General features: G+C 45.4%; 1 protein-coding gene across 1 annotated transcript in view; it reads right to left on the bottom strand.

Moving 5' to 3' along the window:
* Nucleotides 1-22,503, bottom strand: part of LOC137283741 (3'-5' exoribonuclease HELZ2-like) — a 58,915-nt gene that overhangs the window by 8,740 nt on the left and 27,672 nt on the right. The window contains exons 16-27 of the mRNA XM_067815409.1: nt 16,258-16,778; nt 15,046-15,510; nt 13,914-14,105; nt 13,103-13,349; nt 11,259-11,601; nt 10,241-10,452; nt 9,321-9,402; nt 4,842-8,904; nt 4,334-4,419; nt 2,609-2,866; nt 1,458-1,843; nt 236-448 (exon numbers count right to left, since the gene is read on the bottom strand). Coding sequence (XP_067671510.1) covers nt 236-448; nt 1,458-1,843; nt 2,609-2,866; nt 4,334-4,419; nt 4,842-8,904; nt 9,321-9,402; nt 10,241-10,452; nt 11,259-11,601; nt 13,103-13,349; nt 13,914-14,105; nt 15,046-15,510; nt 16,258-16,778 — 7,068 coding nt within the window. The remainder of the gene's footprint in view (nt 1-235; nt 449-1,457; nt 1,844-2,608; nt 2,867-4,333; nt 4,420-4,841; nt 8,905-9,320; nt 9,403-10,240; nt 10,453-11,258; nt 11,602-13,102; nt 13,350-13,913; nt 14,106-15,045; nt 15,511-16,257; nt 16,779-22,503) is intronic.

Below are 22,503 nucleotides of genomic sequence, written 5' to 3'. Positions count from 1 at the left end.
TCACTGAACACATGACCAAAACCTTTCCAAAGTTACAAATAGGTTTTACAAAAAATACGCAAGTTCAAGACTAAACAGCACCATTTAACAGTAAGAAATATTTTGCAAAATTCAGTTTACAACAGTTGCCTGAAATACGTGGCTGTATACACTGGTGAGTCTAAAATTTTGATGGAAAGCATATTATACTACACTAAGAAGACAGCCACTTGAAGTTATCGACAGCCATACATACCATACGATACTGAGCCGTTAACATGATTGCTCTGGAGGCGTAGCGTTCAAGCAGAGATTTATTGAGACCTAGATGTTTAGCAGCCAGCTCCTTGACAGGAGGCTGAAGCTGGTGTTGGTCACCGATCAGGACGACTTGCTTTACTTCTTGGAACAGGATTATTGGAATCATGGCTTCAGGCTCAGTGCACATGCCACACTCGTCGATGATAATCTGGAACACAACATTGGAAATTGTCATGCTTTTGAAAACTTGATTTGATGAACATTTTGAAAGGAGTCTGTTTGTTTGCTGTTTAACAGTCAGCAATACTCCAGCTGTGACGGAATGTATATAACTGCATCTGGACCAGACAATACAGTCATCAACAGCATGAGGATTGATCTATGCTGTTGGGATATTTGCATGGAGAGCTGACACAATTTATGGGCAACTGTTTCAATAAACTGATATATTTGAAATTTTTGTATCTCTCTTGGGTGAGTGAGTGGGTGAGTGAGTGAGTGAGAGAGTGAGAGAGTGAGAGAGTGAGAGAGTGAGCTTGTTTACTTATAGCTTTTAGCAATATTCCAGCAATATCACCATCTGCAGACACCAGAAATGGGTTTCACAAAATTTGATAATGATCGGAATTGAACCCAGGTTTTCAGTGTGAACACTATAACCACTACCGCTCACCTCTCTTCAGTAGGAGTGAATTAATTCATCATGTTAAAGAATATATGACTTCTCTTACATCAGTGTTCAAAACACCCACCTGCCCCAGAGCCCTGCTCATGTCTTGCTTGTTACATTGACATATTTACAACAGCACATAGACCTACAGCACAACATTCTGAATAAGGTACACTAAAGAAATCGTTCATTAATTGTATCTCCTTTGTCAACCATCAACTAAGAAATGGTGACTAAAGGATTCCTTCTCTTTAACATCAGAAGACAGCGAGCTTGACCATCCTATCCTGTTAGTCATCTCTTAAGACAAGCATGGGTTACTGGAGACCAATTCTAATGGAAAGCCTCATGGGTCACAACTAGCTGGGGAACTGTTATAGCCCTCAATAAACCTGGGAATCTATGGAAACATACCAAATTTTTATATGTAAAAAAATATTTGCAAGAAGAAACCTTCACAAAAAATCAAAATCAAAGAATAGATACTTTGATAGCCCAAGAATCGGACAAAGCCGACCACAATGTTAAACAAGAATCTGGAACCTACCTGCTGCACATTTGTTCCCCAGTTCATCTTATGTCTTGCACTGGTGGAACACGTAGTTAGTAGAATCTCCGCCTGTTGCAGTTCTGCCACGGATGCTGCACTAATTAGCTCCAGATAGTCGCTGATCTGATCATCACTTATACTGTCTGGGTAAAGTCCAAACAACGTATCTAATTCTTGTATCTGCTGGCTGTACTGGTTGGTGGGTTGACGGATCATCTCGTGTAGAGCTATCTGTTTTATATGTGGATCTACAGACACTTCGGAGGCTTTGCGCTTCTTAGGGGCGATAGGGTCTCGAGGGAGCGGGTAATCTCTACGCTCTAATTTCTCACTATACACATGTATAAGACGAGGGCATCTGGGGCCCATACTCAGTAGATAAGCTGAAATAGAAAATTCAGGATTCATTGGTAACAGAGTTCAATGACAGTCAGAAATGTATGAAGGGAGAAAAAATGTTACTTGACATCAGATATACTAGGGGTGGTATCTGGTCCTGTGCATAAAATCATAAGACACCAGAAACGAGCTTCACACATTGTCCCCAGGTGGTGAATTGAACCTGGACATTCAGTGTGACGTTCTGGCCTAGTGTGTGTGTGTGTGAGAGAGTTTGTTAAAAAAACTACCTCTGGTGAGCAGCAGTGAATGGGTATCCAGTGGGATAATCTAATGAATGTTCTGCAAGGATTTGGGTGCTGTTTACATAACCATTATATCATTAATACTGGAATCATACAAATATGCTAAAATACTTAAAAGGTTGAAAGATTATTTTTGCTCACATTAAAAATTGCTCTATTACTCACTCGATCTATTACTGAAATGTAAACTTAAATCTGGACCATAAAACAATGTGAGTGAGGGAGTTTACACCACACACAGCAATATTCCAGCTATATGGTGGCGGCCTGTAAATAATCGAGTCTGGACCTGACCATCCAGTGATCAACAACATGAGCTTCGACTGCACAATTGGGAACCGATGATGTGTCAACCAAGTCAGCATGCCTGACCACCCAATCCCGTTAGTTGGCAAGCATGGGTTGCTGAAAGCCTATTCTACCCCCAGACCTTTACGGGTCCCATAAAACAAAACCTTCAAATAGTGACAATGCAGTGACAAGATAAGCAGTGAATTTTGCTACCTGCAACAACATGAAGTGATTTATTAGTAGGCCCACAGATGAGGACTTGTGCTGGTTGGTTTGGACTTGTCTTATTGCGCTCACAGAACAGGTAGGCCAGATTGGCCCCCGTCAAGGTCTTCCCTGTGCCCGGAGGTCCGTGAATAACTGTGAAGGGCTGACTAAGTGCCTCCCGGGTGGCTCGCTGCTGGTTCTGGTTGGGAGGAGGAAGTGGAGTGCATGGCATCTGTGCCAAGGCGTCTACATCAGCAAAACGATCTGAAACAGCAAAGTACAAAAAGAAAGTGAAATAACATCCTGGAAGTTCCATGAGATACCCTGGGCAGGCTGCTTTCAATTTGACCACAGGTGCAGATTCCCCAATCTTTGCAAACAATATACTTGCATTAAACACAAAGGGATAATAACATTCTGAGTGAGTGAGTGAGTGAGTGAGTGAGTGAGTGAGTGAGTGAGTGACCAGTATCTTCTGGTCTAGTTTATATATATATATCTGTCCATATATATTTAGGCTAAACCTTAACAAAAATTATTTAGATACATTCATAAAATGAGACCCATGAAGGTCCCGGGGTAGAATAGGCCTTCAACAACCCATGCCTGCCATAAAAGGCGACTATGCTTGTCGCAAGAGGCGACTAACGGGATCGGGTGGTCAGACTGGCTGACTTGGTTGACGCATGTCATCGGTTCCCAATTGTGCAGATTGATGCTCATGTTGTTGATCACTGGATTGTCTGGTCCAGACTCAGTTATTTACAGACTGTCGTCATATAGCTGGAACATTGCTAAGTGCGACGTAAAACTAAACTCACTCACTCACTCATAAAATGACAGAGTGAGTGAATTTAGTTTTAAGTCACAATATTCCAGACATATGGCGGCAATCTGTAAATACCCGAGTCTGGATCAGACCATCATGTGAGCATGAGCATCAACCTATGCAACTGGGATATAACGACATGTCAACCAAGTCCATGAGCCTGGCCACCCCAAATCATGGGTTGTCTCTCATGACATGCATGGGTTACAGGAGATCAACTCCTAGCTGGATCTTCATGGGTAATAACACAGAGACATTATCTGATTATGAATAGCAAGTTACTGAAACTGTTGTGGAAAAAACACAACTTTAATGGGCAACGATTGAACATGCAATTAGGAAATCTTTGAGAGGGGAGGCAGCTAGGGTTGCCATGCAGTTAGGGTCCACCGCTTCCATTTCTGCCCTCTTGGAAAAACTTTAATGGGAAAGGTGACTTCAAAGGTTCAGAAATATCTTGAATTTTTCTCACTCACCACAAACATTTGCAACATATATATTGATGCAACAAATATATTCACTTGATTTGGAAATGTTTCATCAATATATTATCATGAAAGTGCATGAGTTTAGTTTTATGCCACTCTCAGCAATATTCCAGCTATATGGCGGCGTTCTGTAAGTAACTGAGTCTGGACCAGACATTCCAGTGATCAACAGCATGAGCATCAATCTGCACAACTGGGAATCAATGACGTGTCAACCAAGTCAGCGAGCCTGACCATCCGATCCCATTAGTTGCCTCTTACGACAAGCACAGTTGTCTTTTATGGCAAGCATGGGTTGTTGAAGGTCTATTCTACCCTGTACCTTCACGGGTCTATAACGATGAAAGGAACAAGGAGGGAAAATTGGAGAAAGTTTCATGGTCTTGATAACTAGCAATACTTTGTCAAACTTACTATTGTCTACAGGCTTCCTCCCAGTGGCTATTGCCTTTGCTAAATCTGCTGCCCCGTCCAGACAACGCAAAGCATACTCAGCATTCCTAAAACAATTAGATACCATTGTATAACATAAACTTATTCAGAAAACATAACTGAACATGCTTTTAACACTTTCTGTGTGTTACATCCCAATTAAGGAGATCAGTTGTAGGCTGAGCTCAAGACCATTGTTTTTAATCACAAGATGTAAGATAAACCATTGATAAATCGCTTCATCTATCATGACAGGTAAGTATAGTAATACTGAAGAATAAGTTTCGAGCACACAATCTCCAGTGCCTTTTAACAAACATGGGATTATGGGAACATTTTCTACACAAAATGATTGAAGGCCTGGTCCATCTTCCAGAAAACAATCTTAATGCTAAGATGATCGTAACTCCCATCCTTTAACACTGACTTTTGACAACCACAGAGCTCTGACAGCTTTGTGGAGCTGACGTTACTTGTCTAATTAACCCACCTGTCTTGGGGAGTCTTGGCAATCCATTCCACCGTGCACTTCATCTTGGCTCCTTCAGGGCCCAGTAGTCGGTCTGGTAGCTCCATACTGCTCTGGTTGAGGTCGACCTGGACTTGCAGTTGATCACCCATTACCCACTCCACACCTCTGACACAACAATGTCCAACCCACGTCACTGGATCTGACGAGTTCATCAGAACAGACACATCTTCCTGCAGATTCGGATCAGAAGGCAGCTGGAGGTCCTTGTACCTCACACAAATAAAGTCTTGGAAGAAGCTCTGGGCTAATGAGCTGCTCTTGTCAAGCAGGTCTTCAAACTGGACATCGCTGGAGAACTTGATTTTCCTCTCTTTACAGAAGTTTACAGGGAGGATTATCTTGCCTGTGTAGGAAGCTGGAGATGCAGGCCCCCATTCCACTTTAACATTATGTACAATGATGCTCTCCTGGGTTTCAACTGCCCGTGTAGCAGCCTCCATCCCAATAATAGGCATCCAACACTGCTGATAATCCCTTTCACTGCTGTATGTGGGTCTGGATGCCTGTTTGGCTGTGTTGCTAGAGAAGCATTTCATGGGGGAGGTTCGATGTTCCAGACAAATATCCAATTTTGGGGTGAGATGAAGCAGCTGGACTTTCGGGGTCAGAAGGCCTTTGTTAACGTCTGCTGCAATCTGTACACACATAACCATTTTAGGATGTATCTTGAGAGAAAAATCTACAAAGCTGCTAGAGTTTCTGTTTCTAGAACCTTCAGATGAAACATCCTCAGCAAAGTGACCTTCTGGAACGATACTCTCCACTTGTTCTCTGACAGAGGAGACCATTGTCTGCAGTTTGGCAAAGTCTTCCTCTCGGATGGCATTAAGCAAACGTTGCCAATGGAAGGCGGGAACCTGATTCACAAACTTGTCAGGGTCCAGTTCCTTACTTCGATCTGCCTGTGACATATTTGCAACTGGTCCAGCAGTATCGTAGATCCTTTCCTGCCATTTAACTTTCACTTCTACGGGATCTTCAGAAACTTCAGGCTTGTCACTCAGACCAAGGTGGACCATCTTGACATTCTTCTCCAAGACTGGAACAGTCTTGATGTTGGAAAAGAGTAAGGTGATGGTTGAGTCATCTACCTTCTCAACTATAGGATACATAACAATCGACTTCTTCCTCAGGGCAGCAGCCAGATGGAGGGTCAACATAGCTTGGTTATAGCCACGTTCAGTGTTTAGGATGCTACTGAACTGACTGCAAAGGGTCTGAATGTCAAGCTTACTGTACGGACAGGCCATATTGTCTATCCTTGCTGCCATCAACCTCTGGACCACGATATCTATGTAGCTACTGAGAGGTCTTGTGAAGGAAGTGAAGGGTGTAACATTCAGGGAATAGTGTCCCTGTTTATCCACACTGATGTCGGCCGAGCATGCATAGTTGGTGGGTTCCTGTATTCTGGACAGCTCTGCTTGAGCTATGGCAAGCTGAGGATGGTTTTCTGGTGCTACAATAAGTTGCTGCACAAGCTCATAGTTCCCTGTGTCTGCTGCAATGCATAAGGTCTTCCACAGGCCCTTGATGATATCAAATGTTCCTTGAGGTTGGATCCCCTTTTGTCGAATGTAGGTAAAGATGCATGTACAGGCTACCCTACACTTACAGACTCTGTTTCCATCCAAGAACGGTTTGGTCAGGGCCACAGTATTGATAGCATCTGTAGCATGTTTCTCTTTCCATTCATCAGATAGCTGCTGGTTCATTGGCCCCTGGCATTTCAAGGGTGTGGCCTGAGGATAGACTTTCAACAGGATCTTTGCTACTTGATGGTTAGCAGTGATCCCCAGTTCCTCCATCAAAAGATGAGCTTTCGGGGTCAACTTGTTGGCTCCCTCCAGGCTAACACAAAGGTAATCATTTCCTAGCCTGTTTCGGCGCCACAGCAACGCAACTTGGTACAGAACCACCATACAGCTAGTGAAGTAGTCGGTTTGGGCACCCTCAGAATTGTGAAGAATTTCCTCCGTTTCTCTGAATGAGAACCTCTTCTTCGAGTTGATAATGCATTTTTTCATGTCTACATTTGTGATCTCCCCAGATCCATTTACAGTCATAAAAACTGACAAAGTCAGTTTGTCTTCATCCGGCTGGATACTACAAAGATCTGTACTAAGCCTGTTGGGCAACATGCGAAGTGGGTCTCTGCTGAGAGGGAAGAAGGATGCTCCTCTACGCTGGGCCTCTTCATCCACACTGGAGCCCTGCTGCAGGAAGAAAGCAACATCGGAGGTGTGCATACCAACCTCGTACATGCCGTCAGCTGTCTGCTCAATGCTGATAGCCTGGTCAAGGTCTTGTGATGATGGCTTCGTGACTGTGAAGCACCACCTGTCAGTCAGGTCCTCCCGGGAAGTGTACAACTCCTTAGGAAGGTGGTAGTTGTGGTACATTGCCATGATCTCATCCTCCACATCTTTCTGTGAGATGCTGTGCTCTAGATCAATCAACTTCAACCCTGTGTCCAGGTCTCTGCCCTCTGGTAGAACACCAATCACAATACCAAATGGACAGTAGAAGGCCAGGTCCCATTTCAAATAACGTACTAGGAACAATTTCTTGGCTGAGTTGCTAGGACTGACTGTTTCAAAATGGGAGAATTCTACCTTCTGGTCCTGTTTCAACTTGTACACACAGACCTGTTCACTGGACCCCATCTGTACCTGTGTTGGGGTTGTCAGGTTGTAGATCCTGGGGATGCCTCTGTTGATGGGTATCAGGAGACCAGTCCTCCCAGCTTCAACACTGCAGACAAAGGATTTACTACTGGGGTCGATGGCTCGTCGTAGAATCCCAACCACTTGCCCATGAACTTCGTGATACTCCTCTTCATGTTCCAGTACCTCCACAACCACTTCGTCATTATCAAAGGCTTGACCACAGTGTCTCCGACTGCTCAGCTTGATCTGGTGGATCGGTGAGTTGAGGTCGATTACTCTGGCAAACATCTCCCTGGATGATTCGATATGAAGCACACAGTGTTTGTACCTGTCAGGACTACTCTGGATCAGGCTTCTGAGCTGGGGGATGCTGTAGTTCTTTAGGAGATTCTGTTGTCCCTGGTCCTCATCCAGCAATGATGTGTCTGAATCCTGATCCTCATCTGACTGAAGTCTCCTCTTCTCCTGGGCCCAGGTGGTATCGTAATGCACAACAGCATGTCCTCCATATTCCTTCACCCTGATACACTCCATGTCCAAATAACTTCCATCGCCGCCGTCGGCAGCAATTTGCTTGATGATGCCATCACATTCAAGTATGACACCCTGCCTGTCTTCAGTAAGTGGCAGCTGTTTAGTGAACTGCTTAAGAGGAGGTGGTTGAGACATGAGGCCATTTGTCACCAGGGGCCTTAGAGGTTGGGGTGCAACTGGTTTCTGACCAACTGGAGACGGCCATGATATCTGAGCAGGCTGTTGCGTTGGTGTCACTGTCCGAGATGATGTTGGAACTGTCTGAGATGTTGGCACTGTCTGAGTAGACGTTGGCATTGTCCGAGATAATGTTGGCACTGTCTGAGATGATGGAGGGGCAGGCTGGGATGTTGAAGATCCAGGGCCACTCTTGCTTTGCCAGACCTTCGAATCCTTTTCTACCCGTGCTCCTGAAAGTGATGCCCTTTGCATGACTCCATTATTACGACTCAGTTCCGTTATCTCAGTCAACCTCAGCCCCATTGGTGACATCTGCAGGTTGAGGACCTGGCTCTTGATAGAGTCGTATGTTACTGATGGAGGGAACAGGCTTTTCATGTTAGAGCAGTGCTTCAGGTACGTTCTCCACACTTGGACACACTCTCCGACAGCACACAAGCCGACTGGATCACCCACCACACACACATATGACTTGGCTCGAGTTAGGGCTGTGTTCAACAGCTTAGGGTCTGAAAGGAAGCCAAAGTCCCCAATATCACCATCACATTCTGATGACTTCAGCAGGTTCTCCATGTGGCTGGATTCAAGCAGATGCCGTGTCCTACAGGTACTGATGAACAGCGCTCGGAACTCTTTTCCTACAACACAAACAGTGACTTAAAATGAGCACATCTTCAAAAGATTGTTAGCAGACACCTTAAGAAGCATATTCTACCCATGTGATGGAAGCCTGTTCAGTAGCAAGTCTTTGAAACTAATGTTTCAAAACATGGAATTTTGTTTGTTTATTGTCAGTTCAACACTACTCGGCAATATTCCTGTCTAGACTAGACAATCCAGTGATCAACAGTATAAACATCGAAGAAGTTAGGATCCAATGACGTCAGCAAGCCTGACCACTTGGTCTAGTTAGTCGCCTCTTACAACAAACACTGAATGCTGTAGACATTCTAAACTGGATCTTCTCAGGTTTATTATCATGCAGTTTTCCAACAACTAGTAAACGTGGTCACTCTGATGTTGCCCACAACAAAGGCATAAAAGTCCTACAAACCTTGAACATTGTGGATTGTGTCAACGCTGATTCTACGTAGCTCTGGCTTCCTCTTCCTTAGCATGTGTCGGATTAGTTGAACCTGGAAATGATTTACCTGGGATGAGAGTCTGGCTACCAGAATATCTGATAAATCTGTTACAGGTTGTGAGTATGGTTTTACGCTTTCCATAAATATCACAGCCGGGGACACCAAAAGTGGGCTCCACAATTTATAACCCATGTGGGGAATTGAATCTTGGTCTTCAGCGTGACAAGCTGATGCTTCAACCATTAGGCTATCCCACCATCCCAGTAAATGGCTTTTATATCCATACATGAATATATAAAATGTAAACAACCAGTTGATTATCACTCAAAACCCATTCCAAGTCATGGTGGCTGAGTTGGTTAGATGGCATATTTTCAGGACATATTTTTAGTGGCAAACAAGGGTATGTTAATCGGCATAAAAAAGGAATTTATGGGTAGTAGGCAGTGCATGGCAATGAGCAAAAGACTCGCAAAAGATCACCCTTGATCTCTGACAACCTGAGGCCCCTTTGCTCATAATAGCAAGCACCTGTGGGTGGCACTCATGCATACTAATACGGGTCAAGGTTGGTGCTAAACTTATCCTTGTTTGCCAGTAGGTGCTGTAGCAATTCTACAGCTATACCTTTCCAGTGGTTTGCAAGTAATTGTGTCAAACAATAATGTGACTGACATCATGAGCATCGATCAATGCATTTGGGATGTGATAACATTCATCAATTAAGTCAGACAGCCTATCTCCAGATCCCAGTAGTTGTCTCCTATGACAAGCACTGGATGCGATGGCAAATTCTAACGGGTCGTACAAATGATATCAACTGTGCACATGAGCTAGAATTAGTTGGCACTACTTAATGAAAGTTTAAGTCCAACAGTCACATTCTCACCTGGTCATAGTATGGAGTGACGACCTCTATCTCCTGTGGTGCTCTCTCCCCCCACTCGATGGGCCAGTTGTTGAAGAGGTCCTCCACCCTCTCCACGATCTCCTCTACCTCTGACATGTTGTAGTAGGAGGTGCTGTCTGAGTCCTGGATCTCTCGCCCTTGCACCACGTAGAACACTAACGGTGTCAACTCCACCACAGAAGGAACATTACCTGCAATTGAGAACACACATTACCTGCAACAGAACACACATTACCTGCAACAGAACACACATTACCAAGTTTGAAGCAATGTAGACAAAATATGGGTGTAGCGCTTGGATACACATCCTCAATATCTTCAAGGTATACCCTTGACGAATCTCCACTATACCCTTGATGTATCTACAGCTCAGCCCGATGAATTCATTACCTACATTGGCTGGCTTTTTATCCAAGGTGTCTACGCTGGGAAGTTGAGCGTACCAATCATAATTCACTTTAGCTTTTTAAATTATCTAACCAATCAAACATGTCAACCAAAACCATGAAGAGAAACTCTGAAAGTGGTAGGAGTTCTTGCAAATATGTATTTTTTAAAAGTTTCAAACCTGTCAATTTGTCTGTATTATTTCCCTAAAACCTGAGTCACAATGTGAACAAACAACGTCGATGCAACCACTATCTTTGTTGACACTGGCAAGCTCAGTTTTAACAATGGCTTAGCTGATTGGCTACTGTGTGAATGCAGAGCCAGCAAAGAAAAGTAATAAAATTAGATGCATCCAGGGTATAGTGGAGACTTACTGGAATGTACACCCTTGAGATATAGGGGATGTTGGATATATATTGCTATATCCTCTTGCAGATATGCAGGTGAGGTTTGATTGTTGTTTAAAATAGAACTCAGCAATATTCCAGCTATATGGTAGTGGTTTGTATATAAGCGAATCTGGACCTGATGATCCAGTGATCAACAGCAAGAGCATTGTCAAAGTCAGTGAGTTTGGCCTTTAAAAGTCAGCATGACCTACACATACCCATTGCCTTGAGGCTATCTGGTCCTCCATAGAAGATGGCGGAGATGAAGCGGAGGATTTCCATCTTGGTCCTGTAGTTAATACTAAGGAATATGTTGAGTGGGTTGCTGGACTTGGTGGCAATCTTGCCGGAGAAGCTCTCGTAGTATGCATACAGGCGTTCTAACAGTGAAGTGTGGAAGCCCAGCTGTCTTGCCTCTGGGCTGTACACTTTAGGGCTTATCTGCTTGTGGTCACCCGTCAACACAATGCAGGTCCTCTCAGTGGCAAGGGACAGTGGCATGATTGTCTCACACTCCAATGCCTGCGCAGCTTCGTCAATAAATATGTGTGTGAAGAAGCCCTGCAAAGTTTCAACGTATCTCAGGTCACATTTCGAAAATTTACTTTTCCTAATATTCATGTAACTGATACCTCTTCTATGCATTGTTGCAAATAATTTTTCTAACATTCATCACAAATGTAAAAATATCAACCAAACAGTTACCCCAAAGGGCCCTTTAAATATTTTTTGTTCTCATTCATAAGTTGCTAGCAACAAGAATCCAAACTTCTCCTGAAGCCCAGTTGTCTTCATTAACAGTAACCATCTACTACCAAGCAGCACATCCAGTGTCTATTCTAGAATTAAAAATCTAGGGGAGATTTGTCGCCCCCTTACAAAAAAAGTTGTAGGAATTCGGAAAATGTAGGGGTGAATGCCTTTATTACCGTCTTTCAAAATAGTGTGGATCTACGAAAGTTATTGCAACCACCACCAGTGAAACTATTGCTCATTTTATTTGGGCTACAATAGTCACATATCATAGCATTATTGACGCCTAACTACCACAAACCATTGTAAATAAGAATTTTGTATTCATTTGTCGTCTGCAAATTCAAGTGATAATATTGTCTGATTTGCGAAAACGAAGCTAAAACGAACTGATGTTCTGAAAAAGATTGACAAAACTGTGTTTTGCAAGTGCTGTACACAACCACTATGTCTAGTGTTCATAGTCTAACATTGTCAATTAATTAAATAATCAAATCATAACTTCATTGAAAAATGTTATCTATTTTCATACTGATATGAATGGAATTTAGTTTCCCCAGTGCCAATAGTGGTTTTAACCAAGGGAGGTTACTTTGTTATGTTTACATGTTGTCACTCGAACTTGACTCTGTGGCCGACTCCGATTTAAAAAGTTATTCCTTGTCCATATAAAGCTTTTTTCGCATGTTTTTTGAAAGGTAGTCAGGGAGCAAATTACTGTGCGCGACAGTTCGCGCTCTGTTGTTTTTATGAGGCACGATTTGATCATTATTAGCACGAATCACGCAGTCGCGCGTCCTGGAATGGACACTGCACATCACTATTATTTTCTGGCAAAAAGGATCAAATTATGTACCCTAAGACCCATGATCCAATATTTACATAGCATTCCTCAGAAAGTGTCAAGAATGATCAAAGTAACCACACCTAGAGGCTCACAATATCAACACACAATATTTACACAGTGCATTACAGTGATCAAAGTATTTACCTGAAGGTCCATGATCTTTATCAACATCCATTATTTACACAGTATACCACACTGTCAAAAATGATCAAAATATACACCTGAAGGCCCATAACCTTGATCAACATTTACCATTCAATATTTACACAGTATACCACACTGACAAAATTCTCTTACTCGCCTGAAGGCCAACAACCTTGATCACCCTTTAATATTTACACAGTATACTACACTGTCAAAAAGGATCAAAGTAATTACCTGGAGAGCCACTACCTTGATTAACATTCACTATCCAATATCTACTCAGAATCCCACATTGTCAAGAAGGATCAAAGTATTCACCTGAAGGCCAAGTTTGGTCAGTTGCAGTGATGTCTCTACAGTAGTGATGACAATCCTGTGATTCATGATGTCGTCCTTGGAAGGGAACTCAAAGGCAGTGTTTTCTGCGTTGAAGATGCAGTACTTCTGGACCTCTGGTGGGACGGTGTTGACTCGCCTCTCCTTGATGTAGATGCGGCGGAGATGGATGCTGCTGTTCCGTCGCACAAATGGGTCCAGGTGCTTGATGATGTACAGGTCTGCAGCACTGAGAGGAAAAAAAGGCAGAAGTCACACAACTACGTGACCCAGGAATCCAAGACAGACACAAGATAGTCAAACATCTTAGCCTTGCTAGATATTTATTTAAAAACAAAGGTCAAAATGGTAGGAAAACTAAATACGCTTTCTAGAATATATCAATGTCCTCCTTTTCCAAGATTGCAAGCAATAACATTAACACAAATGATTGTAATGTGTATTAGTCCTTAGAGCCACAACATATAACACAAACTTTCAAAGCCATCACTGCCGTCCACAGATGACAACTTTTACTAATTTGAAATGGGAAATAAAGGGAATAATTTAGACTTACTTGAAATGGGAAATAAATGTGATAATATTTACTAACTTGAAATGGGAAATAAAGGCAATAATTTAGACTTACTTGAAATGGGAAATACATGTGGTAACATTTACTAACTTGAAATGGGAAATAAAGGCAATAACTCATACTTGAAATGGGAAATACTGGTGATAGGTTTTTACTAACTTGAAATGGGAAACACTGAAAACACTTCAGCACATTTGTAACATTTTTCTCTCTCCCTACCTGTTGGATTGTGCACAGATGAGAATTTTTGTCTCTTTTCTCTCCTTTAAGAGCACCATCGCTGCCTGGGCCAGTGTCTCTGTCTTGCCAGTGCCAAATGGGCCAAACATAACGAAGGGCGGTGTGTAGCCGGTGCGTTCTGCTACAATGTGTTTCACAGCTGTCATCTGGTCGTCGTTCAAGACCTTCGAACTAGGACAAAAAGACATCCAGAAACTAATAGAGAAGATAGAATATTTCCCATGCACGTTACAGAAACAGTACAGTTACAGAAAGCAGCGAAAGAATTTTGTTTTTCGAAAATTCTTTCGAAGCTGTGATTTCACAAGTTTAACAAGTTTCAGAGAAATATTCCAGACATTTGATATGGGATCCCGCAATTGAATCTCACAGATCGCAACAGTCAAAGAACCAGAATTAAACAGACAAGCACCACAGAGTCTGAGATTTATGAATGATTTCAAACAGTGTGCATTCCTGGCTGTAACAACATTAAGATAGAACATTATTGTGTCATCAGGAAACACTGCAACCATGACACAGTCACTGCTTTGTAAATTTAATGTAAATCATTAGGATTTTGTTAACCTGATCTTTAGCATAAGCTTCACATGAGACTTTGTTTGTTGTTTACTGTTGCACTCAGTAATATTTCAGCTATGTGACGTCTGTCTGTAAAAAATCGACTTGGGACAAGACAATCTGGTGATCAACAGCATCAAGCTATGGAATTGTGATAGATGGCAACTGCTCTTGTGTGTAATTTAGGCATCTGAAAATCACTGTGTCTTCTTATCTAAACACATGCATCAACAGTTTCAATCATAGCTGTCACAAAACAAGAGTGAGTGAGTGAGTGAGCACTCCGCAATATTCCAGCTATATGGCAGCAGTCTGTATATAATTGAGTCTGGACCAGACAATCCAGTGATCAACAGCATGAGCATCAGCCTGCACAATCATGAACTGATGACACGTGTCAACAAAGTCAACGAGTCTGACCATCCCATCCTGTTAGTTGCCTCTTATATCAAGCATATTCACCTTTTATGGCAAGCATGGTTTGCTGAAGGCCTATTCTACCTCGGACCTTCACAAAGCAGAAAAGAAGACAGATCATCATTGTATCTACCTAATCTTCAGGACATGCTTCTCATTCCACTCAGGGCTGAGCTGGACGATGTCCGGGAACACGATGTCTGTGTTCTTCAGGCAGTCAATGGCGTAGTGCATGCGGCAGAAGAGAAGGCGGTTCATCTGGAACTGTATCTCCAGCTCCAGCTTCATCTCAGGCTTGATCTTCAGCCCCTTGACGCACACAGGCGGAATACACAGGTAGATGTACTCCTTGCCTCGGCCGTAGTAGTTGAAGTTTTCCTCATGAACAATGGTTGCCTCATAGACAGTTTTATCACTGTCATTCACAGGTGCCATCAGAACCTTTTTGACATTGGTCAGGATCAGTTTGCCGGCATTTGTGTCTTCTGTGAGATTCTCTGAGAGATGCACCCTACCGAACATTTCCCCTGGCCGAGGGTAGATTAAATACTTCTCTTCGATTTGGTTGATGATTTCAATTTCAGTACGAAGATTATAGCTGCAGTAAAGAAATCATAGATATAAATATTTACATACTTCAGGATTATATGATCTTTTCACGAAATTAGTTCTGCTATGAAATAAGAGCTTAAGTACCACTTTAATACAGGTCATTGGCAGTATTGTTTCAGTTAACATGTAACCTGTATGTTGAAGGAGTCAATTTCAGCCTAGTCTGAGAATGATGACCGTGATAACATGGACAATGGTTCCTGCTGCTGGTCACAACAAACCCCAATATCATCATAACCTCGTAACACATCTTTCACAACAATCACGTTGATGTCTGTCAAATGCATAACTACAGAAGTTTGAAGGAGGAAAATGTCCAGTGTTAGAAATAAAGAATGCTAATCAAGGGACCTTGTCATTACTGTTGTGAAATACTAGATGCAGCAGGTCACTGATGTTGAACATCCTATCATGTCTATCAACGCGTCTTGTCTATAAAAAACTTATCATCTCCTTAATGAAGAATGAAAGAACATTAATTTTCACCACAGCAAAACTGATCATATTCCTATATGCTCTTGAGAAATTGAAGTTACTGTGATCAAACTTAACATGCACGTTATTTCCATTTCCTATAATAAACAGGTCCAACATTAACCAACATAAAAAGCTTTCATCATTCAGAAGTGAAAAAGAGTCCACTAAGCTTGAGAAATTTCAATAACGGTATGCCACAGTTTTCTTGGTTCAACATGCCTGTCATGGCTGTCGGACATAAAATGGTGATGCTGACCTGGATATGATGTGATGTCTGGTCATCTCTTCTAGTTCAAGCAGCTTGTGCATCTTGTGGATGTAGTTGTTCCGGTTGAGCTCAGCAATGATGCTGTTCTGAGTGACAACATGTTCCGAAGAGCTGGGCTCCTTGTATTTCCTCAGCAGCTGTTCGCTGAACTCATCCCCTGACATGTTGCCTGGACGTATTATTTCCCGATTGAGACTGGTCCATCGATCAAATGCCAGCTTCTGTCGGAGGGAGTGCACCTGTTCATGGATTCTCTGATGACCAACCTCCACGGACATCTTCTGGACCAGAACGGGCATAGAGCCAAAGTCAAAGATGACCCACTGGCTGAAGGAGCCGAACATGCCGCCAGTAAACTTGATGTCAACTCTATAGCAAGGCATCCCTTTGGCATCCACATTCTCAAACGTGTCTCCAGGAGCAATCTGGTGAGTCTTACCATCCTGAGAGCAGATGGTGAAGTGGAGTCGGTCTCGGTTGTACAGCAGGGCGACCTTCTGAAGTGGATCCTGAAAAGATGATGAGATAATACCATGACAACGATATCAGGCTTAACTCAATGCAGAAATGTACATTAAGTATGAGCAAACAGACACCTGGACTCAAAAAGATATACACAGAATTGTAGTTAAGCCTTTGTTTATGAACATTGTTAGGAGATATCATTTCAAGCACATTCCAGACAATGTCATCTCTTGAAAGTTTTCATTACTTGTTCAAATCCAGCCACATGTAAATATTTCAGTCTGGACCGGACAATCCAATGATTAACATGATGAACATTGACCTTCACAACTGGTATATGGCTACATGTCCACCAAGTCAGTGAGCCTGACCACTTGGTCCCTTTAGCCACAATCATGGACTGGTGAAGATCAACTCTAACCCAGATCTTCACAACGTTGTGGTGATCTATAGCCAAGGTACACGTCCACCAGTGTTTGAAATAATTGTCAGCGCGACATTTAACAACATGGGCCTGCAGATTGAATTCAGGACCTACAAAATTTATACAAACCTGTAGAGGTTATGAATTCTTTGAAGAATGTCCTCCTTGGGGTACATATATAGCATCAAAATGTCCATTTTAAAATGCCTACGACAGTTGTAACAATATTGAATAAATATTTTACAAAACAAAAAACTCGTTTTGTCTTGTGAGACCACCCCTACAGGGCCCCTACCTGGGCCCCTTGACAGCCAAGAGCAGGTAACTCCCGCCGCGAACCTCGCACCTCACTTTTCATGCTGAACTCGTCAGACAGAATGTGGGGAGGTGGGTGGCCGTACCCCAAGGAGGACATTCTTCAAAGAATTCATAACCTCTACAGGTTTGTATAATTCTTTTTCAGAAGAAGTCCTCCTTGGGGTACATATATAGCATAAAACAGACTCCCAACGAACGTGAGTCGGGAGAGGCATTCTGTCTGCTAACATATACCCTTCACACACTCTCATACACTGCCGAAGCTGCGAGAGATAACAGAAACACTTACCCAAACACCGAGACCGCTGATGTCAATCAGGCGGGGGCGTGGCCAATGTGGGGTATAGCCAATGAACGGCTGCGCTCAGGACTGATGGACATGAGTCCACGCCCTAAACTCTACACTGTATGGTACATTCCCCAAACCAGCGAACAGTGCCGGGAACAACAGTGCATAATAACAGTAGCGTATATCGACGCTATAAGAAAGTGCCATCGTCTTCTTGGTACTTTTTTTTTTTTTTTTTTGTAATATATATATATAAATATATATACAAAAACCACCACCAGTATAAAATCCACCACCATAATGAATTTACTGACCCATCACCAGAGGTAAAAAACACATGATCTCGATGTCATTAGCTCACTCAGCTAGGGAGGGTCACGACCCTGCCCACTGGAGAGAACTGTCTGACCAAACCGAGCACGCTCCCTCGAGTGTTTGTCCAACTGATAGTGTCGGATGAACGTGCTCGGCCGGCTCCAAATAGCCGCTGAGCAGATCTCCTCAATGGGCAGTGCCGCTGCATAAGCTTGTGATGTAGCCACTGCCCTAACCGAATGAGCTTTCAGCCCCTGGGGTATAGTTAACCCCTTATGGGTGTAAGCCATACAAATGGCAGAGACAAGCCACCTAGAAATGGTTTGCTTGTTCGCCGGCAGACCAGCTCTCCCCCCGCCATAACAGCAAAACAACTGTTTATCCTTCCGGATATCAGCAGTTCGTTTTATATAAGCTCTGAGAGTCTTACGGACATCTAAGACGTGAGCACGTCGAAGAGAGGTACCGGACGAGGGAGGCTGCATGAGCGTAGGTAGCTCGATAGGTGCTGTAACATGAAAAGCGCCTGCGATCTTAGGACGGTAAGAATCCGGCAACCTAATACTGACCCTGTCTTTATGAAAGACGGTCAGAGCAGGATCTGCTGACATAGCGTGGATGTCGCCAACCCGCCTGCCGGATGTTACCGCCACAAGAAAGGCAGCCTTCCAAGTTAACAGCTGGAGAGAAAGAGACGATAGCTCGTAAAAAAGAGGGCCGGACAGCCAATCAAGAACGATTGACAAGTCCCACGGGGGACTAATCCGCCGGATAGTCGGACGGATCCTATCCACGCCTGCTAGAAAACGCTGCATAAGAGGGTGCTGCCCCAAGAGAGCACCGTCGACAGGAATATGGAAAGCCGAAATAGCTGTGGAATAGCCCCGGATAGTAGACGCGGCAAGGCCGTTCTCTAGCCGGGACTGTAAAAATTCCAGAACTTCAACTAAAGTTGAAGAAAAGGGATCAAGAATCCCCCTGTCGACACACCAGCGCGCATAACAGGCCCATCTATCCTCATATTGAACGTTTGTCGAATCCCTCCGCGAAGCCAAAATTGTGTCTGCAACTGGTGCAGGAATTCCGCTCGCCTGGAGGCGATCCCTGACAGTGGCCAAGCCACCCATTGAATCCTGGGATTCGGGTGCGGCGCTCCGTTCTGGGATAGTAAGTCCGGTCGAAAGGGTAACAGGATAGGAGGCAGTGCCAGAAACCTGAGTAACACCGGAAACCAGTTTTGAGACGACCAAAGAGGGGCAAGAAGCACTAACAGTCGAGCTGGTTGGGTGGCAAGCTGCGAGAGGACCCTGGGAATCAGTGGCAGAGGTGGGAACGCCCACAATACCCTGTCCGTCCAATCGAGTTGGAAGGCGTCCTGGGCGATGGCTCTCGGATCCGGTATCCGAGAGCAAAACACCGGAATCTGGTTCGTCCCCCCAGAGGCAAACAGATCCACCTGGAACGACCCGAACAACCGGGAGATAGTCTCGAATATCTCCCGATGTAACATCCACTCGTGTGGAGCCAGAACACGTCGAGAGAGCGCATCTGCTCGAACATTGTCCACCCCCGGGAGATACACGGGAAACACCCGCACGTTGAACTGGTCGCACCAGAGTAGAAACTGCCACGCCTCCTGAAGGAGAGACGGAGACACCGTACCGCCCTGTTTCAGGATATAGGTCATTGCCGTCTGGTTGTCCATCTCTAGACGCACCACACAGCCGCAGACCATCTCCCGAAAATGTCGGAACACCAGCCGGACAGCTCTCAATTCTAGCACATTGATGTGCAGGTGCGTCTCGTTCTGCGACCACAGGCCCGAGACTGACTGACTGCCCAGTACACCCCCCCACCCCGTGAGGGAGGCGTCTGTCTGAATTGAGAGATCTGGTAAGGGAGCGTCCAGGGGCAGTCCCCTGGATAGATTCCCTACCACTGTCCACCACCGTAAATGAGGAAGTAACCACCCCGGAGCGTGGAGCATTGTCTCGTAGCTCTGGGAATGAGACCACATCCGAGCCAAGGCGTACTGAATGGGCCGCATCCTCAACCGCGCTCTCCAAACGATGTCCACTGTCGCCGCCATGTTGCCTAGCAACTGGAGCCAAGTCCGAGCTGTGGCCGAGGGGGACTCGAGAAATTGTAGAACAACTCTCTGAACTTTGGAGATTCGATCCGGAGATAGGGAGACCAAGCCTCGCGCTGTCTCGAATCGTGCGCCTAAGAAGATCAGATCCTGTGTGGGAACGAGTTCTGATTTCTGTAGATTGATAATCCAACCCAACTTGGTGAGAATACACATGACTGCAAACGTCGCGTCTCGACTCAAGTGAGCGGCAAGTGCCCGAAGGAGCCAGTCGTCCAGGTACGGGTGACAACACCTGCCCTGTGACCTGGCCACTTGCGCTGGGATTAGCATAAGCTTGGTGAACACCCTCGGAGCCGTAGCGATGCCGAAGGGAAGCACCCGAAACTGATAGCATACCCCGTCGAAGGAAAACCGGAGGTACTTCCTGAACTGGGGATGCATGGGAATGTGCAGGTATGCATCCTTGAGATCGATGGACGTAAGCCAATCGCCTCTTTCTACAGATGAGATCACCGACCTCAGTGTCTCCATCTTGAATGAAGGAACCTGCAGCAATTTGTTCAGACCTTTTAGATTTAGAATAGGTCTGAACCCTCCGTCCTTTTTGGGAACTAGGAAATAAGTGGAATAAAACCCCTCTTGTTCCTGTCCCCTCGGAACCACCTCGATGGCCGCCTTGACCAGTAATGACTGGACCTCGGCGCGGAGCACCTCGGCTTTCTCTGGAACAGCCGGCACTGGCGTGCAACGGATTCCGGAAAAGAGAGGTGGGTCTCGCTTCCACTGTGGTAAGTGGCCAACCCTGAGTGTGGATAGGACCCAGGGATTGGATGTGACCTTTTCCCATTCCGGCAGGAAGAGAGAAAGGCGGCCACCCACAGGGACATGTGGTAGAAGGCAGTGAATCCCCGACGTCGGCAGTACTCCGCCTGCTTGATTCGGGGTCATGAAGGGCACCAGAGGAGAGACTACTGGGAAGTCGGTGCCGACTTCCCTTTCCTCTGAAAAAGCTGCTGGGGCCCGGCAGCCTTGCCCTTACCCTTACCTTTACCCTTGCCCTTGCGCGCCTGCAAAGGCTGCGCCCATTTGGCAGTGTCCTTGGATGGCACCGAAGGATACACCGAGGCAAGGGTCGAGGGCCGCGCACGAGACGAATGCGGCTGCTCCAATAAGGGTTTTGAATCCTTGAAAGTGGAAACAGCCTCCGCGGCCTCCCGAACTACTGTTGCCGCTCCCGGAAACAGGGTGGAACCCATCCGGTAAGGCAACGCAAGAAGAGCCTGCTGCGTGGCCGGCGAATACCGCGCCACCGAGAGCCACAGCCTACGGAGGGCCATAACCGCAGACATCATCTGGCACGCCGAGGACCTAATCGAGTCCCGTGCCAAATGAGACTGCACCTCCGTAAGCTGCTGCGCTAGGGTCGAGGGGGTAGCCTCCCCCTCGCCCCCCTCACTGTCCACCAGCTGGCGCTGTAACACCGAAGTGTACGCAGCATGGATGGTGACTTTGAGACATTGCGCCGCGTTGCGGTACTGCTCCTCAAAAGACCTATAGGCAGATTTGAGGGCAGTCGCATTGGAAGTAAAGGGTGGTAGCCTCCGACCCTGCCTCGCCGAGGCAAGTGAGCTGCCAGATGAACCCCCCAGGGCAACCGACGCATAAATGCAGTCGTCTACCACAGGGGGGTTATAAATGCCGAGATCCCCCATCAGGTATCTCCGATCAAGCTCCGGTAAATCGAAGCGAGATCGGGATCCCGACAGGAGGGGATTGATAACATCGGCTAAAATTGAAGGGATTATGCGGAGCCGAGTATCCGCCACCTTCATCGGAGCGAATGCCTCCCCCGGGAGCCGAAACTCCATGGGGTCAGGCGTCGCCGTGGCCACAACCACCTGAGGCAGGACAGTAGCTATACGCTCCCGTACCTGCCTCAGGGAGGCGCCGAGCGAAAAAGAAGCTTCGCTAGGCCCCTCCCGACCCTCCCCCTCCTCCATGATCTCCTCGACGCGATCCTCCAGCAACGACGTCTCTGACTGGAGAGACAGCTCCGGAGGATCGGTCGAGGGAACATCGGAGAGTGAGAGAGGCTCGAGAAGAGCCGAGCGGCTCGACGCCATGGACCCGACCGAGACCGAGTCCGTGTGACGCATAGCCGGCCCCGCTTCCCTAGGAAGACCGAGAGAGGTCGTCCCCGAGTGACCGGCTACCGAAGTTGCTAACGGCACCGGATCACTCACTGAGGGTGTCCCCACACCAATACCAGAGGTTTGGCTGGGGACCCCTTGGGACGCCATATTAGAAGCCACACCCCCATCCGGACGGACG

This window comes from Haliotis asinina, chromosome 5 (assembly GCF_037392515.1).
Source record: "Haliotis asinina isolate JCU_RB_2024 chromosome 5, JCU_Hal_asi_v2, whole genome shotgun sequence".
NCBI lineage: Eukaryota > Metazoa > Mollusca > Gastropoda > Lepetellida > Haliotidae > Haliotis > Haliotis asinina.
This window is presented reverse-complemented; position numbering and strand designations above follow the sequence as displayed.